Source organism: Lacerta agilis, chromosome 7 (genome assembly GCF_009819535.1).
Source record: "Lacerta agilis isolate rLacAgi1 chromosome 7, rLacAgi1.pri, whole genome shotgun sequence".
Lineage (NCBI taxonomy): Eukaryota > Metazoa > Chordata > Lepidosauria > Squamata > Lacertidae > Lacerta > Lacerta agilis.
In genome coordinates this window covers 73,280,395-73,299,724 of record NC_046318.1, presented here as the reverse complement: position 1 = coordinate 73,299,724, position 19,330 = coordinate 73,280,395, and the positions used below count along the sequence as shown (strand labels likewise).

Genomic DNA, 19,330 nt, shown 5'->3' with positions numbered 1-19,330 from the left:
AGGTGTTTAGTTTGGTTAATCTACTATGTATGGCATACTCTGTGCACTGCCCCACAAATGCTAGCAAACTTAAATATTACCAAGTAAAAATGAATTTCTGCGCAACGTGGATTTCTTTATTTCCACACGGTACTCTCCACAATACCTTAAACTTCCCTATGATCCTGTCCTCATAGTCGCTGTGATCTTCGTCAGTGGACTTGCCTCGGAAGAGTTCAAACGTTTTCACCCAGTCTTCAAAGTTGTTAAATTCACTCTCCAAATCACCATCGTAGATCTATGGAAGAGATCGAACAACACCCAGCATTTCACAATTGAGAAAGCCTCTCCTCCTCCGGGAGGGGAGGGGTTGTGGTCGGGAGCCGGTTCCCGCATCATCGTGGGGGCGTGCCTTACCTTGCCCGGCTGCCGTGCCGTGCCGCGCCCCTAGCAGTCAGCCAATAGGGCTGGCGAGGGGGCGGGGTTTAGCTGCTCTTAGGGCAGCCGCGGCAGCGTCCTACGCCATTCTGCATCGCTGCTTCGTCAGTTGGAGGTTAGGCATTGGGTTTAGTGTGGTATCGGAGGGCAAGGTTCGGGCCATCGCCTAACCCTCCAATTGCTGGGTATTCCGTAAGGAATCCGGCGGTCGTGGATCCTGTCCGATGCCCTGTTGGTGGCTAGGGCCATGGCAAGACCCCCGGTGACTTCAGGGGTGGAGCTTCCAGTTGTATTTCGCATCAACAGGCTCCACCTCCTGGGTGGTTAACCCTTGAGTGACTCCACGCTCTGCGGGGGGAGTCTACTGTAGCTTGTTCAACCCAATGCCTAAGCCAATACCATTCACATGCTGTAACCAATAAAAAGTCGTGGCCTTTTCCCTTCCATTAACCAAAATGTTTTGTGTCACTGAGTTTTATTTCTGCATGCGGGGGCCAGGTCCTTGAATTACAAAACAATGGGAGCAGTTTCAGAACAAAACTTTAAGTGAAATGAGCGGGAGCAGGAAGCTGGGAAAATATGCGAGCTGAGCACCTAGGATTTGTGCTGATTCTCCCAAATTAGCAGAATAACCCGAATTTCCAAATGCGAATGAACTCTACCTCCAGGGTTGCTAGATTCGGAGGGGCCTCCTTCACTTTCTTCTTGAGCAACTTGTCTTTCTTCTTTCTGTCTGGCTCGTCTTCAATGCTCAGTGCTACGTGGCCAGAGGTCTGTTTCGCTGCAGAAATTAAATGGAACAGGTATTTTTCGGTTTGTTTGGTTTTTTTACCATTACAAATGACTGCATCGAAAGATGAACCTCAAGACTGCTACCGCTTTGGAGTTTCAAGTGCATCTGCACCTGAAGCACAAGCCTATTGTTTGTTTATTGTAGCAACTAAATAAATAGTAGCAGCAATGCTATGATGATAGAACTAAGGTTGGAAGAGGATGTATCTCCTGTGAGCTGTAACAACTGAATTCCCCTTCTTTTTTTTTAAAAAAAAGAATATTATTATCGGCTGCATGCAAGCTTTACATTTAAAAATCACATTTTCCCCACCCCAGAGAAGCCTGGGAACCATAGTTTGCCCCCCCAGAGCTACAGTTCCCAGTGTCCTTAACAAAGTACATGTCAGGCTTCGGGGAATCGGCTGCCTCCTCCGTGGCAGTAAACAAAATATCAAATGAAAGAAGAAGAAGAGGAGTTTGGATTTGATATCCCGCTTTATCACTACCCGAAGGAGTCTCAAAGTGGCTAACATTCTCCTTTCCCTTCCTCCCCCACAACAAACACTCTGTGAGGTGAGTGGGGCTGAGAGACTCCAAAGAAGGGTGACTAGCCCAAGGTCACCCAGCAGCTGCATGTGGAGGAGAGGAGACGCGAACCTGGTTCCCTAGATTAGGAGTCTACCGCTCTTAACCATTACACCACACTGGCTCTTACCAGGAACGTCTTGCCAGTTAGAATCTTTAATAATTACAGTGAGAGAACGAAGAACACATCTCCTAAAAATGGCAGTGCTCCCAATTAAGGGTCACACCCACTTCTGTCCCTATTAATCTACATCACTCCTATGTATTGTATTCTGAGCTTATACCCTCTGTGCTTTCTGTTCTGCCACTTTCTGAGCTCTCCGTGACTTTGGAGAAGGGGGATGAATGCTGTCCAGAGACTGTGAATCTGTTAACCCACTCTCTTCCAGTGTTTCTTCTCCTAGTTGTTCCCCATCCAGTATTTTCCAGTTTCTGCCTTCTGAACTTTGTCCCTCTGCGAACCACTCTTCCAAATATATACTGTCCTCCTGGCTCCTGGGAAGATTCAGGATCCGAATCAGGAGGGATGTGCTTTAAATCAATGGCATGTATTCCATTCCATCTCTTACATAGATTTCCCAGTTAACTCCCATTCAAGCTACTAGCCAGGTCCCCCCATTTCTTTAGCTTCAACAGCTCAGGTTCTCACTGGTGCAATGATGATCACATCCTTTATATTCTCCCTATTTGTTTCTCTACTTTTTAATTAATTATTTTTTATAAAAAAAGCTATTTTTATTTAACAAGATTGAATAAGTTGTTTACATCAGTTGTTTAGCCAGTGTGGTGTAGTGGTTAAGAGTGGAAGACTCATAATCTGGGGAACCAGGTTCGATTCCCCGCTCCTCCACATGCAGCTGCTGAGTGACCTTGGGCTAGTCACACTTCTCTGAAGTCTCTCAGCCTCACTCACCTCACAGAGTGTTTGTTGTGGGGGAGGAAGGGAAAGGAGAATGTTACCCGCTTTGAGACTCCTTCGGGTAGTGATAAAGCGGGATATCAAATCCAAACTCCTCCTCCTCCTCCTCCTCCTCCTCCTCCTCCTCCTCCTCCTCCTCTTCTTCTTCTTCTTCTTCTTCTTCACAAGATATACATTAAAATTACAGACAGAATCAGGTGTAAGAAAGAAGAAAGCTTAAAACTTTTCAAAATAAAGCTCAGCAGTTTGAAAATATAAATTATAAAATAAAATTGCATATTAAAATACATGTCAAATTTGCAGTACGCCAATGGTGTCTGCCAGTTATCAAGGAGCAGGGAGTTCCATATTATTGGTTGTGTCACTATTAATTATATCAATATTTTTTTTATGCACTGTGCCTAACTTCAGGCTTAGCAAATTATTTCCCTTCCCTTGGCACCAGCATCAAGATTTTTATGATGCAACATCAAATTAGTGGGCACCAGCCCTGCATAAGACTAAAGTAGCATTTCAGGGGTCTCGGGTCCACACCAGTGTAAAATGCCTATGTGCCTCAACTGTACTTTCCTATTTTATTTTATTTTTTTTAGAAAATGCAGGTGGGATCCTTTATCCTAATTCCCACCCACCAGGTTCATCAGAACGGAAGTGGGGGAAACTGCAGCCCATTAGCAGCTGAATGGAAGAATTCTCTTTAAGGTGACAGGCAAAGTTATTTTGGACACGGATACAGCAATCGGGGGAAAAGGACTCCTTGCCGGCCTATCAAGATGTTTCAATCATGCAGAGACGCAAATTGCCTGCATAATTAGATTTCTGGCAAGCTCTGCTACACCAGTGAGTTAATGATTGAAATTCCATTCACCTGCAGTTCTCGGGCCAGCAATAAATTAGGTCAAATCTACGTCGCACTCATGGAGTTAAGTTTAAAAACAGGCAAACAAATAATTAAGGGTCAGGCACATAAGGGGTGATATGATAGCCATGTTCAAATATATAAAAGGATGTCATATAGAGGAGGGTGAAAGATTGTTTTCTGCTGCTCCAGAGAAGCGGACACGGGGCAATGGATTCAAACTACAAGAAAGAAGATTCCACCTAAACATTAGGAAGAACTTCCTGACAGTGAGAGCTGTTCGGCAGTGGAATTTGCTACCAAGGAGTGTGGTGGAGTCTCCTTCTTTGGAGGTCTTTAAGCGGAGGCTTGACAGCCATCTGTCAGGAATGCTTTGATGGTGTTTCCTGCTTGGCAGGGGGTTGCTGGATGGCCCTTGTGGTCTCTTGCAACTCTATGATTCTATGATTCTATGATTTATAAAAGACAGGGTATGCCAAGAGCCAAGAGATTAGCTGCCAGATCTCCAGCAAAGCCTACCCTGAAATATTTTGGTTTTATTTGACTCTTGGCGTATCTGTGCTTAGGGCCAAGCTAGATGTCGCAGCAACAGCACGAATTGTTATATAAACAGCAGCCGGGGTGGGGGCTCAGCAGAATTGCAAACACAGGAGGTGAACAAGCTAGAATCATAGAGTTGAAAGGGATCCAAGGGTCATCTAGTCCAACCCCCCTACAATTCAGGAATGTCAGCAAAAGCATCCATGACAGATGGCCATCCAACCTCTGCTTAAAAACCTCCAAGAAAGGAGACCCACAGCAGGCGGGATGGTATACACACGGTAAAAGGTAAAAGGATGCAAGTGGCGCTGTGGTCTAAACTACTGAGCCTCTTGGACTTGCCAATCAGAAGGTCAGTGGTTCAAATCCCCGCGACGGGGTGAGCTCCCATTGCTCTGTCCCAGCTCCTGCCAACCTAGCAGTTCAAAAGCATACCAGCGCAAGTAGATAAATAGGTACCGCTGCGGCGGGAAAGTAAACACTGTTTCCGTGTGCTCTGGTTTCCGTCACGGTGTTCCGTTGCACCAGAAGCGGTTTAGTCATGCTGGCCACATAACCTGAAAAGCTGTCTGTGGCAGCGGCGGAGGAAGCCACTCGGGCGCATGGGGCGGGGCACACCACGGGGCCTCTGGAGTCTGCCTGACTCCTCCCACTCAGCCGCCCTACAGCTGGGGGGGGAGGCAGCGGGTGGACCATTTGGGCAGGAGAGACGCGTGGCTCAGGCACGCTGCAGGCCCCACAGTGAGTGCCGCCCAGCATTTTGTCACCCCCCTCAGTGGTGACACCCAGGGAGTGCCGCCCCCACCACACCCCCTTCCTCTGTCCCTGGTCTGTGGACAAACGCCAGCTCCCTCGGCCTGAAAGCGAGATGAGCACCGCAACCCCATAGTCACCTTTGGCTGGACTTAACCGTCCAGGGTCCTTTACCTTTTACCTTTTACCTTACACACATGGAGAAAACGTGCACTTCAGGTGTCTGTCTGGGTTGCATTGCACAAAACGCCAGACTGATCTTTAAAGTGCACATAATGGCTCAGATCCGCTGTTGCCACAAGCAAAACTCTGAACTCTGCTCTCACTAAGTGAAGGGAAGGAGGCGGTTTTTCATTAGTCTTCCCCAGCCCACCAGCTGCCAGTGCTGGATGAAAATGTGCTCCGAACAGTTGCCGGATCCTGTGGCACAGTGGGGAGGTGGTACAGAAAACTGCAGGAGTTAGGAGGACATTAGCAAAACTGCCTCTTCCCCTTCCTAGCTGGAGACTCTACTGGACCAAAAGCTTTGGTGCATACTGTCACGGAGACAAGCCTGGATAGGGAGAGGAGCGTGGGAGGAGGATCAGTGAGGGAAAGCAGCAAAACAGACAGGCAGGGGGAGGGGGCGAGGTATCGAGAACCGGGCCCATTAATCTCAACAGATACGTCCGACGATGAGGACAGCAATCTCTTAGAGGTATCGCCAGAAGAAAGGGGGAGTGCTGATGTCAGTAATAAACAGGGGGAGGGGAACAAAAGCGGGAAGAAGAGATTCACGCGTCACTTCCGGAGCACCAAGGGGTTATTGTGTTGGAAAAGGCGCGTAACGGAAGATAGCAGTTAGGATGTTTGTTTTAATGGAGTGTAGACGTGAATTATAGCTCTGTAATTAGTAAGGACAATAAAATGCTTTCAAAAGCGAGAAACGAGCCGGGTGTTATCTCACCGCAACACCAAAGGCAAGGTTGCCGTGACAACACATCCTAACTCTACTGCGTTGCTGTGGGACTGTTGGAAAGGAGATATGGAAGGGGTCGAAGAGAAGCTGAAAGCTGCGAGGGCCAGCTGGGAGATTCAAGCCAAGGAAGCAATTTTGAAAGTTCGGCAGGAAGAAGAAGCCAGAGCTGATGATTTGGAAGAGATAAATAAGCGTTCTGAGCTTCGAGTTGCCAAACTGGAGGAAGATTTACGAGATCTTCAAATTAGGCTTGATGAGGCTCGCAAGACCGGTGGAGGAGGAGCCACAGCAGTGGTGACTCAGAGGCAACAGCTGGCATCAGTGAGTAAGTTTGATGGGGACCCCAGGGGATATTTGGGGTTCAGGACTGAGGTTGATTATGCCCTGAGGGTGAGAGGGAGAGACTTTGAGACTGATGCTGAGAAGGTAGCCTTTATTATTTCACACATGACGGGGTCAGCGAGAGAATGGGTACGCCCACTTTTGGCAAGTAACAACCCAGCGCTTGGGAATCTCCAGGATTTCTTGGATGCCATGGCGGCTCATTACACAAGTGACATTGATCAAGAGATAACAAAGCAGGAACTCATGAGTCTCAGACAAGGGAAAGGGACAATGAGAGATTATGTGGCTAAATTTACCCTTCTCTGCCATAGACTGGGATGGGAGATTTTAGCCCCACAAACTGAAGCGTTCTTTCAGCAGGGGCTGAACCCGGAAATTTTGGATGAAATAAGCAGGGGACCGAAACCCAAGGATACGGATGCTTATATCAAACTGGCACTGCAAGTGGGGGTTCGGCAGGAACTAAGGGAATGGGAAGGGCGAAATGTACCGGGCAGTAAGACATTCCATGCTTACAGGAGGCCTTCCCAGGGTGTTCAGCCGGTTCAGGGAAACAGGCAGCATCTGCCCCCCGAAGAGCCAATGGAAATCGGTCGTTGGGACACAAGAGAAAGCCTCAAAGAGAAACCTCGCAGGGAGCTGCTAAGCAAGGGGGAGAAGGAGACGCGCAAATGCTTTGTGTGTGACAGGACGGGACACCTAGCCCGTAATTGTTCGCAGAAGCGAGTGTGGCAAGGGATGGCAGCGGCTGCGGGGCAGGAGGCGAGTGGGGAAGCACAGGAGCAGGGAGACGCCAAACGCCTGGTTGGAAAAAAGAGAGGAGCAGACCGACCAGGCGGCACGCAAGTAAACCCCCCACAACAGCAGAGTGCAGTGACTCCAAGGGAGCCCAGGCCGGGAATTGTGCTGATGGTACGGCTGGAATTGCCAAACGGGTACCCCCTAGAGGTAGAAGCTCTACTAGATTCGGGCAGCTCAGCCTCTTTCATGTCCGAAAGCTTCGCCAAGGCCCACCAGATCCATTTACTGCCTTTGGATTTTCCCCTGGTGGTGACCACAATTGATGGGAGAGAGCTGCTGGGGGGCCAAGTGAGACATCAGACACCGCCCATGAGGATGAGCGTCTCGAGGCATCAGGAAGTGATTGCTTTCAATGTCACACACCTGTCCGGAGCGCCAATCATATTGGGCATGAGCTGGTTAGATCTTCACGATCCGGTCGTTGCCTGGCACCAGAGGTCGCTCACCTTCGGATCTTCGCATTGCACGGAGAATTGCCTGATGGAGGTGGAAACGTCGGAGACGGAGGGGAGGATCGCCACGGTACGGTTGGAAGACTCCAGGGGAATTCCACCACAGTATGAAGATTTCAAGGAAGTGTTCAGTGAAAAGGAAGCCAACAGACTGCCCCCCCATAGGCCGTATGATTGTCAAATTGAGTTGCTGCCGGGGGCAAAGTTGCCTGCAGGAAAGTTGTATTCTATGTCGGAGCAGGAGTTGCAGGAGCTGAAGGAATTCCTCACACTGAACTTGGAAAGGGGATTCATTCGCGAATCGAAAGCGGTGGGAGGAAGTCCGATTTTTTTCGTGGACAAGAAAAATACGGCACAAAAACGCCTTATTTGTGACTACAGGATCTTAAACTCGCGAACGAAACCGACCGCCTTTCCGATGCCCAGGATCGACGACTTGTTGGCGGCAGTGCGAAAAGGGAAGATTTTCACGAAGTTGGACTTACGAGGAGCTTACAACCTCATAAGGATCAGAGAAGGAGATGAGTGGAAAACAGCTATGTTTACCCCGTTTGGCACCTACGAATACACAGTGATGCCTTTTGGCCTCCAGGCGGGCTCACACACCTTTCAAGCCTTTATGCACCATGTGCTGGGTCCCTTGTTGTACCGGAGCTGTGTATGTTTCTTGGACGATATCTTGGTTTATTCGGAAAATGAGAAGCAGCATGAGCAGCATGTGAGACAGGTGTTGCAGAAGTTGAAACAGCATCAACTGTATGCGAAGCTGGAGAAATGCCAATTTCATGTGCGGCAAGTGGACTTTCTGGGGTACAGGGTGTCGGACAAAGGTCTGGCAATGGACGGGGAGAAGGTAAAGGCAGTGTTGGATTGGAAAACACCCAAGACCAGAAAAGATGTACAACGCTTCATTGGGTTCAGCAATTTCTACCGCAAGTTCATCAGGAATTTTGCGCAGCTCACTAGCCCAATAACCGACACGTTGAGTACTAAGAAGAAGTTTCAGTGGACTCCAGAGGCGCAGGAGGCGTTTGAGCAGTTACGCAAGGTATTCGCCTCAGAGGAACAGCTGCTGCACCTCGACGCGGAGCGGCCCATACGCATGGAAACTGATGCGTCGGACAGGGCGGTAGGAGCGGTACTGCTGCAACAGGATGCAGCAGGCGACTGGAGACCTTGTGCGTTTTTCTCAAGAAAACTCAGCAAATCGGAACGCAACTACACCATCTGGGATAAGGAGCTGTTGGCCATTGTAGCGGCGCTCAAAAAATGGAGGCATTTCCTTATCGGAGCCCGCCATCAGATCCAGATCTACACGGATCACAAGAATCTGGAGTACTGGAGAACAGCCAGAGTGCTCAACCAGAGACAGCTCAGATGGGCGGAATTTTTTGCCGACTTTGATTTCAGGATCCATTATGTCCCGGGGGACAAGAATGCGAGGGCGGACGCCTTGTCTCGCAAGCCGCAGTACCTAGAGGACGAGGGAGTGCCGGAGGAGAGACATGTGATGCCACCCAGCCGATGGCAGTGCGCTGGAGCCAGGGATCAAGAGTCTCTCATACGACGTCTAACTAGGGAAGATGCGTTTGCGCAGCAGAAATTCAAAGACCTTCAACAAGGTACAGGGGTGGAAGACGGCTTCGTAGCCAAGGATGAACTGTTGTTCTACAAGGGAGCATTATATGTTCCGGGCGATCACTTGAGGGCTAAGGTTCTCAAGCAACTGCACGATAGCCCTTCGGCAGGGCACCCGGGACAGCAAAAGACCTTGCAGTTGGTCACCAGGGATTTCTGGTGGCCAGGGGTGCAGGAGGACGTCAAAGGCTACGTGCAAGCTTGTGATTTGTGTCAACGGGTTAAAAGTGACAATAGACCCCCTGCCGGACTGTTGCATCCCATGCCCACCCCGGGGAGGCCATGGGAGATGGTGTCCATTGACTTCCTGACAGATCTGCCGGCGTCGAAGGGCAAGACGGCAGTGTTAATCGTAGTGGACATGCTCACCAAGATGTGCCATTTTGTGGCTTGTCCCAGGGCGGTGTCGGCAGAGGAGACAGCCAGGTTGTTTGTAGACAACGTTTTCAAGCTGCATGGAGTACCATCGAGGGTCGTGAGCGACAGAGGCCGCCAATTTACGTCGCGGTTCTGGCGCAAGCTCATGGAGCTCTTGGGTGTGGAACTCAACTTGTCGACGGCTAGGCACCCGCAAACGAATGGACAGGCAGAGAGGGCCAATGCTATACTGCAGCAGTACCTACGATGCTACGTTAGCCGACGACAGACGGACTGGCCAAAGTTCCTAGCTTTAGCGGAATTTGCCTATAATAACTCAGTTAATGTTTCCACAGGGATGACACCCTTTCTTGCGAACTATGGAGGACATCCGAAGTCGTTCCCGAGGGGAGAGGATCGGGGCCCGAGTGTGCCAGCGGCAGAAAATTTTGCGGAGGAGATGCTCCTACTGCACGAGCAACTCAAGAGCACGCTGGACAGGGCCAAAGAAGCCTATAAGAGGGCTTCGGATCAGCATCGGAGGGAGGGGGAGGCCATCAGGGTGGGGGACAGGGTGTGGTTGTCCTCCAGGGGGCTGCCCACCAGAAGCAGGTGCAGGAAGTTAGAGCACAGACGTTTGGGACCCTTCCAGGTAGTGGGCCAGGTCAATCCCGTAGCCTTCAAGCTGAGGTTGCCTGAGGACATGAGAATTCACCCCGTGTTTCACAGAGCGCTGTTAACACCATACAGGGAAGGGCACCCTTATCAAGGGGAAGGGGGGGTGACGACAGGGCCTTCAGTGGAGGAAGTGGGGGCAGGCAATGAGGCCACTGAGATCCTCGATTCCCGGTGGAGGGAGGGGCAGGTGGAATACTTGGTAGCCTGGGAAGGGGAGGACCCCGAGAACAACACATGGATGCGCCATGATAATATTCAGGAGGAATACCTCAAGGCTGAATTCCATGCGTTATACCCACAAAAGCCAGCCCCACCGGGGTATGAATGTTGGCAGGGACATCAGGAGGAGGGCATGGGGGACCAAGGGTCCAGAGGAGGGGAGGAGGCAGAGGAACCCCATCCAGACTGGTCAGAGGAGGAGGTGGACGAGGTAGTGTCATTCGCACCCTTTACGACGGAACAGTGGAAGACGGTGTTTGAGTCGGATGAAAATGAGGACACAGACTTCCTGGGGTTTGTCACTCCACCGCGCACGGAACAGTGGCAGCATGGGAACGGGGAAGTGGAGAATGTTAGCATGATCATACACCATCCGCTTGAGTCCAGCGACTCCGGGGAGGAAGGGGGCTTGGAGGAGGGAGTGGATGTCACGGAGACAAGCCTGGATAGGGAGAGGAGCGTGGGAGGAGGATCAGTGAGGGAAAGCAGCAAAACAGACAGGCAGGGGGAGGGGGCGAGGTATCGAGAACCGGGCCCATTAATCTCAACAGATACGTCCGACGATGAGGACAGCAATCTCTTAGAGGTATCGCCAGAAGAAAGGGGGAGTGCTGATGTCAGTAATAAACAGGGGGAGGGGAACAAAAGCGGGAAGAAGAGATTCACGCGTCACTTCCGGAGCACCAAGGGGTTATTGTGTTGGAAAAGGCGCGTAACGGAAGATAGCAGTTAGGATGTTTGTTTTAATGGAGTGTAGACGTGAATTATAGCTCTGTAATTAGTAAGGACAATAAAATGCTTTCAAAAGCGAGAAACGAGCCGGGTGTTATCTCACCGCAACACCAAAGGCAAGGTTGCCGTGACACATACAGAAAGAGCCCTTTCCCCCCAAGGGACGCTTAGTATCTGGGCCATTCTCAAACAGTAAGATGAAATCAAACTGTGAAGCTTTCATCTTGAACCAAGAAAGAGAAACAAAAATGCAAATGTAGATACTCACCGTTTCCTGGCTTTCCTTCACTGAAATCGAGCACTTTTGCCTTTCAAAATAAAATGAAATAAGACAGAAACTTGGATAAATGGAACAATAAAGAGCAAGCCACTTTAGTTACAGCTCTGCTTTAATATCTCGACTCTTGTTAAAGTAGAAGTCAATTTGCTTCCCTCCTTTGTAGAAGAGAAAGATTGCATCCCTCATTTCCATGTTCCAGATTTTTGTTTTTCTAATTCCCCCCCTGTAAATTCATAGTTAGTGATACTGAAATACTCTCAATGCAAAAAGTAAAAGAATCCCGTGGCACATCCACGGCTATTAACAGGTTTAGTGTGGCCTATTTTGAGTTTGGCCAAACTACGGGAGGCAATGAAAGATAGGCGTGCCTGGCGTGCTCTGGTCCATGGGGTCACGAAGAGTCGGACAAGACTGAATGACTGAACAACAACAACAACATTTTGTTGGCCACAGACAGTTTCATCCAGCCCATAAAGTGCTGTCCTCAGTGATTAGATACATTTATGTGTGGCTTTGCGCACACATGTACATACATGCATGCTTAGCACACAGGCCAAAGCACCACAAGTTGCAAGGCATACATTCTGTGACATTTCTGTGGGCAAAAAAAAAATGCATTCAATACCATATTTCTACATAGATGAGTCACAAACTGTACTCCTTGCATGCACAGGGGTCCCAGAATCCCTACCCTTTGTCCTTTTTGTACAGAGGCGTAATACTTTGACCACCAATCAATAACATTTTCAGCCGATTCATCAGCCATTGTCCTCTTTTTCCTCTTGGTGGAGCGCCGAGTTGATTTCCTTGAGCCTTGGACCTGGAAAGGAAAAAAAAAAAAAGTTGGAGCTACAAAGATGGCAGGAGGAGAGAATGGACCTGCAGATCCATTTCAGCCTGAGGATAAATGGTGGCGTTGGAGAGACAGCTACTTGACCATATCTGCATCGAAAGATCAAGTACGGGTGTTTCCATGCACAATGCTTTGGGTCCATATGGATTGAACATTTTCGTAATGAAAACCTCGTTAGGATGCGCTCCCTTTACAGTGTTGTTCTCTGGGACAACTGGGTGGGTGGGGGGGGGGAGGATTAGGTCCTACTGCCACCTGAAGACCAGAGACCGGCATCTCTGGTTTACAAAGGGGGCCCAAAGGCGACAGTAAGCTGTTGTTATTCAGTTCAAAGTATTTAGGTTAAATGCTGCAAGCTTTTCAGAGCTGGAACAGGGTGGCTTAGACAGTGGTGGATTCTCCCTTGGTTACAGGTATCAAGGGAGTGCTATAGTACTAGAGTTTCTGCATGAGCAGGGAGATGGACTAGATTTGATTAGATTTAATCTTTCTATTCTGCTTCTCCAACATCAAATGATGATCTCAAAGCGGCTCGCAATGATCACAAAAGCATTTTTTTTTTTAAAAAAAAAACCCATTACAATCACTATACTATTAAGCAGCATTGCATATAAATAAAGCCAAAAACAAATTCATCAAAATGATTAATACAATTCAATAAAGTCATAGGAATGTCATAGATGACCTCTGAGAAACAGCTCTACGGTTTTGTGAATTATCGCCTGCTGTAACCGGGCCCCTGTGAGCAGATTCATTATACCAAGATCTCGTGGGAGATGTTGAATTGTTGAATGAAAATGAAATAGCGTATCTTCCCTTTTGTGGTCCCGATTCCTTTCCCTAGATACAGGCTCTGGTGGCTTCTTAATGTTGAGAAGGAGAGTTGCAGTCGGTACTGCCTTTGAGTCCTAGTCATGATCATTCATTAATATGTAACGGAATATTAACTGAATATTAGTTCAACCAATACGGAAGAAAATGTACTATCCCAGAGCTCCAGGATGAAGCCAGACAGCTAGTGCAAGGCTACCTACTTTTTGCTTCTCGTCTTTTGCAGGTGCCGAGGTAGGAGGAGAAGCAGGTTTCAGCGAAGGTGCTGGCAGAGGCGATGGAGCCGATGGCTCTGGCTCTGGCACGGCAAACACGGGCTCACCATGTTCCACGTCAATATAGACATGATCTGCTGAAGACTCTTCAGGCTGAGGCGACTGAAGTTGTGCTGGAGCGGGTGAAGCTGGAAACCAGAAACACTTGTTATTGCGGTGGCTCGCCCAGTGGGCTCTCTCAGCAAGCTGTGGGCCTTCTCAAAGCTGCATTATATTGAGAATCAGGTGCTGCAGCATCTACTAGAGAAAAATGGAAGACCACTCTATCAATGGCTACTAGTTGTAATGGATGTCTTCTGTCTCCTCTTGTCAGAGGCAGTATGCCTCTGAATGCTCAGGCCCTGCTCGTGGGCTTCCCAGAGGCTTCTGGTTGGCCACTGTGAGAAACTGGACGAGATGGGTCTTTGGCCTGATCCAGCCACGCTCTTCTTCTGCTCTTCTGTCAAGATCTTTCAGCCCTGCCTGACAGGGCTGTTGGATGTTTGATTATGTTTGATGTATTCTGTAAGCCGCCAGGAGTGTTCTGGGGAAACACAGCCAGATGGGCGGGGCAGTGGCGGAGCTTCACGCTCTGGCACTGGGGGTGGAGAGCAGGTGGGGGTGTGGCGTGGAGTGCGTCCTGGGGGTGTGGTGCACTGCCTGCAGGGGTGTGGTGTGGGTTCTGGGGGCATGTTGCGCAGCCCGCAGGGGCGGGGCACGTATTCTGGGGCGGGGCGCGCTGCCTGCTGGGGTGGGGCACCCAGCATGTGCGGGGGGCAGCCGCGATGGAACCCCATCGGGATCGCGCTGCTGGGGGTGGGGCGCTCCCACTTTCTCCCTTTTCTCCGCCCCTAGGGCGGGGTAAAAATAAAATAAAATAAAATAAAATAAAATAAAATCCCAAGGATTAAACCTGGGACTTCATGCCTGCATAGCAAGGGTTGTTTTAATGCTTTGTAGGATTCAATAAATGTCAATGATAATGAGTGTGAATGGCCGCTGAAGAATTATGGGAGATATCAATAAAAGAAATCTCTTGGCTCACACACAGTGATAGTGAGGGGCTCTGCAGTGGCTCCCCGTTTGTGGAATGCTCTTCCCAGGGAGACTCACCTGGCACCTTCATTATACACCTTTAGGCGCCAGGTGAAAATGTTCCTCTGATTAACATTCTATGTCCCTTTAAATGTGTTTGTGGGAGGAGGTGTACTGTTTCATTTTGAATTGTTCTTACTATGTATTTTGTGTTTTCATTTTGTATTAGTATTCTGTGAACCGCCTTGAGATCTTCAGCTGAAGGGTAGTATACAAATCGAATAAATAAATAAAATCAAAATTCTGTGGTGGACCACAGCCCATTACTCATTATTGCCAGGCTATATTGATCACCTTTGGTCTATAACGTGATTTTCCCCCGTCCCCCAGCAACAAACTAATCTATAAAACCATGCAGCTATTTTCTATGCGAGCTTGCTCATATCATATTTAAGACTCATATAAATATACCGTAAGCTCATTTACTCATATGAATATAAACCCCTTGGATGCAAATGCTCAGCACTTCTTACCTTTGTCGATTTCCACAATGTCGGGCTCTTTTGCTGGTGTGGCTGGCAGTTCTTTAGGCTTATACAGAAACTGCTTCAGGCAATTGATGGTGTGGGTTCCAACCAAAGTGCTGCGTCCAAAGGCTCTCCAGTCAACTACACAGATGCTAAGAGGCGGGTGCAGCAGTTCGTTTTCAGGCAGTTCCTAGCAGAGGAGAAAGGACGAGATCCAATAATAATCAATATTTTGCATGGCCAGGCAGAGTCCCCCAAACCCCCAGGCAGCCCCTGAGCGGAATAATGACACAAGACAACGTTCTATGGGATTAAAATTGGCCACAACTTTATTAAGATTCAGATGTAGGAAGACCTTGGCTCAGGCATTGGGCGTTTATCCTTCCCAGCCCCCCAGCCGGGGTTCTGGGTAACTTCAGGGTTATCCAGAATGTGTGGGGGTTGGGCTAGCTCTGGAGAACTTATGTTCAAGCAGATAGCCCCCCCTGTTCGCCGCCGCTGGAGGAGGAGGGCAATGACAACCTCTGAGCATATGGCCATTGCCTCCCCCTAAGACCTCTCTAACGGGAACCCTGGTATCACCGCCGCAATGGGGGCGGGGGGGTCACCGCCCCACGCCCCCCCCATTTAGGTAGATGACTAAAGGATGTGACGATTTGCTACAGGAAAGGCAAAACCTGCCAATGCAGGGAAATTCCTTTCCGGCTCTTCAACAGCGGCCTTGACATAGCAGCGCCTGCGTGCCTGTGTGCCTGTGGAAGAAATGTTATTCTGCAAAGTAAGCGTTAATTGAGGGAGTGGAGGGTGGGGAAGCTCTGGAGCCGACTGCCGCTTCCCAGGTATGTCTCAGGTATGCCTCACCTTCTATTGTGTGCACTGTGTGGTCCCTCCTCCTACCTGGCCAATCCCCCCTGGCAACACCTCCCCAGGCTGGATTGGACAGCTGGCTGGGTAGGCGGAGACCACAGGTATCTGACCTGGGAAGGTGGTGCCAGCCCGAACTACCATGTGCTGCCCTGGGATCAAAGGGGGCTGCGCGCGACCACGCAAAATGCGCACCCTGTTTGATGTGGGGAACGGTCATTGTCTTCTGATGTGGTGGTTACCAGAATTTACTCACTGGCGCATTGATAATTTTGTTTTAATCCGAGACGGCAAGAAGATCAGACCTATCCATTGTAAAGGAAATCAGCCCTGAGTGCTCACTGGAAGGACAGATCCTGAAGCTGAGGCCCCAATACTTTGGCCACCTCATGAGAAGAGAAGACTCCCTGGAAAAGACCCTGATGTTGCGAAAGATGGAGGGCATAAGGAGAAGGGGACGACAGAGGATGAGATGGTTGGACAGTGTTCTCAAAGCTACCAACATGAGTCTGATCAAACTGCGGGAAGCAGTGGAAGACAGGAGTGCCTGGCGTGCTCTGGTCCATGGGGTCACGAAGAGTCGGACACAACAAAACGACTAAACACCAACAGTAGCAGCTATCTAATGCAGAAAAATACAATATAATCCCCTGCAACTTTGGCTTCACTAACTGAACTGAGGTGGTGTTGTTTCGGTTCCCATGGAAATTTGGCCTCTTCAGGATCTTCCAAACTGATGAAACTTTGTGTGTGACTCAAGAAATTTCACCTACCGGTAGATGTTTCTTTTTACATATTCTTCACACAGGGCTCCCAATGATCTCTCATCCTCACCTGTTTAGCTTTAGCAAAGCTGTAATCTTAAATGTTTCTAGAGTATTCTTGTCCCTGTTGCACCCAAGGGCCGCCATATTTTGCTCTTTGCAAAATCTAACGGGATAACTTTGATTTGATCTATTAATTCACAAGCCCCATTAAACAAAGGGTCTGCCACCTCTTGGTAACTCCCAAATGTCTTCAAGCAATTTCCAATAAAAACAAATCCTTATTAAAAAAAAAAAAAACCACCAGCATTTTAGTGCAGATTGCTCCTAACAAACACATTTTGGGATGCTGTTTTGACGAATATGCACATTTTTGCAAGCAATCTGCCCTTCTATAATGCATTTTGGGTGTTGCTTTCACTGATATATGCACAGCTTTTCTGCACACTTCCCCCTAATACACACATTTTTGTGCATATTGTTAGGTTTGAGAACTCTATCGTGAATCTTGGAGATGTGCAAACTTAAAAGGACAGCTGCGTTTTGGTTCTTCTATAGGTTTAAGAAATGCGGATTAGGCAGTTTCTTATTTAAATGTATACTTACATTTCTCACCCATCCCTAGGTTGAATATATGAGACCCCCCACAGTTTATCCTCACAAGAACCCTCTGAGGCAGCTTTAAGTTTAGAGATGATGACTGGTCCAAAGTCACCCTGTGAGCTGCGCTACAAATTGGAACCATCTCCCCAGTCCCACTTCTGAGGAAAAGAAAAGAAAATAAGTACCTTCTTTTGCTGCATTTTACTGCATCCTGGCTGGCTCTTAACTATCCCATGGGTTATTCCCAAACTTTACTCTGCTGCTTGTTTTTCGGGGGGGGGGAGAGGAAAGGGGGAGTCGGACCAGCAGCAAGTTATACGTACTTACCACTTCAAACCAGTCTGCCTGGACATTGAAATTGGGATTGTTTTTGTAGCTCTGGATGACACACGATTTCACCCCTTTGCTGGCACATTCAATGAGAACTTGTGGGCGATCCACAGAAAGGAGCTGCACCTTCTTCAGTTCACGGAGACCCCAGAAGAGAACCTTCAATGGCGACAAGAATAATACTTAGCGTGTGCGCAATTCATTTCCGTACATTATCTGAGTACTTGCAATTGCAACAATCCTGCAAGGTAGGCCAGGTTATCGTCCTCAGTATTTCGGATGTGGGGATAGAAGTTGGTGAGGCTCACAAAACGGTGATTGGCCTTATACTGGTTTGATTCAGCCTAAGGCAGCTTTCTGTGATCTAAGTTCTCCTGTTCTGCATTGTTCTCTTCAGACGTACACCCTGAGCACACAGGAGCAAGACGTGTGCTCCCAACATTTCCACATGCAGCAGCCTGCACCCTCAACTCCTGACTTTCACATATTTATTGCAAAGGTCTGGATCAGCTGCACCACCAAGCTGTCCTAACCACAGGGAAATTTCTTGTTACATTCATGCCTTCCCACAGTGCAAAAAGGTAACGTGGGGTGAAGCGGTCATGCCCAGTGTCAGGAGAGAGCCAGCAGTAAATCACACGAACCAAGTGGAGTTAACTCTTTATTGGAAAGCAAAGAAACCAGGATCAGCACAGGAGTGTCAGGCCTAATGAGCACAGTGGCTCTTCTTTGGTTGGTCTTATCTCTGTGAAGCAGTTGCAGAAACTGGAGGTCCCCACCTCCCTACAGCTATTTAAGTGCCCTCCTCTTCAGGGTTCTCCCCAAGCAATCTGAGACTGCGCTGGCATGCCTGCCTTTGCTCCTCCCGCTTCATTCCTCTTCTGGGAGACTGGGGGGAGGGGAGCTTGTTGCAGCAGGAGGGGGAGACATCTCTGTCTCTTGGCTTCCTTTCTCCCCTGCTTTAGCTTCTGCCTCTGAGTCTGGGCTTCTCTCTGCCACAGACTCTCCCCGCACACTAAGCCCTGTTACCTCTTCAGCTTCCACCACCACCACCACCACCACCACCTCCTCCTCCTCCTCCTCCTCTCCCAGTCTTCTCTCTCTGACCACTCATCGTCATCCCACCACCAATCCCTGGGCTGTGAGCCTCCTTCCTTTGGGGGTTCCCTAGTTGGTTCTTCCCACCATTCTTCTGCATCCGATCAGTCCCAGCAGGTATGGGCTTGGAGTATATGCCCCAATTTTGCTCTTGACTGTTCTGGCTAAATCCCTGAAAAGTGTTCTTCCTTGCCTCTTAAACAGTGACAAATAGCACCTCGACACGATTCTTTAAAAACTGATTTACAAACTGGAGGCGAGGGAAAAGAGAGAAAGAGAATAATGAGTTGTTTTCAAAGATTTATGCCCAGCAAGTTTCCATCCCTTCTGGATAAGAATCTTGCTTGGCAACTGCAAATAATTGGAATCTGTAAGGCAGCATGTTCTGTGTCTAGAAGAAAGTATTTAACCCCTGTTGCCACACATGGAAATCTATAGAGAGGAGCCATAGCTCAGTGGGAGTAAACCTGCTTTGCATGCAAAAGGACCCGGGTACAAAGCCCTGTGTCTCTAGGTAGGTCTGGGAACATCCCCAGCGTGAAACCCTGGAGAGCTACTGTCAGTTAGTGTCAGCAATACAGGGCTGAATGGACCAATGGTTTGACTTGGTATAATGTCTGGAATTAAGATTGCTGGAAAAAATATCAACAACCTCAGATATGCTGATGACACAACCTTGATGGCAGAAAGTGAGGAGGAATTGAAGAACCTTTTAATGAGGGTGAAAGAGGAAAGCGCAAAATATGGTCTGAAGCTCAACATAAAAAAACTAAGATCATGGCCACTGGTCCCATCACCTCCTGGCAAATAGAAGGGGAAGAAATGGAGGCAGTGAGAGATTTCACTTTCTTGGGTTCCGTGATC

At 48.8% G+C, this 19,330-nt stretch overlaps 1 protein-coding gene across 1 annotated transcript in view; it reads right to left on the bottom strand.

The window, feature by feature from the left end:
* Positions 1–19,330, bottom strand: part of FER1L6 (fer-1 like family member 6) — a 111,169-nt gene that overhangs the window by 20,469 nt on the left and 71,370 nt on the right. Inside the window, exons 24-30 of the mRNA XM_033155817.1 lie at positions 17,366–17,527; positions 14,814–14,997; positions 13,195–13,394; positions 11,999–12,121; positions 11,296–11,335; positions 1,080–1,198; positions 146–277 (exon numbers count right to left, since the gene is read on the bottom strand). Of these exons, the coding sequence (XP_033011708.1) occupies positions 146–277; positions 1,080–1,198; positions 11,296–11,335; positions 11,999–12,121; positions 13,195–13,394; positions 14,814–14,997; positions 17,366–17,527 (960 nt within the window). The remainder of the gene's footprint in view (positions 1–145; positions 278–1,079; positions 1,199–11,295; positions 11,336–11,998; positions 12,122–13,194; positions 13,395–14,813; positions 14,998–17,365; positions 17,528–19,330) is intronic.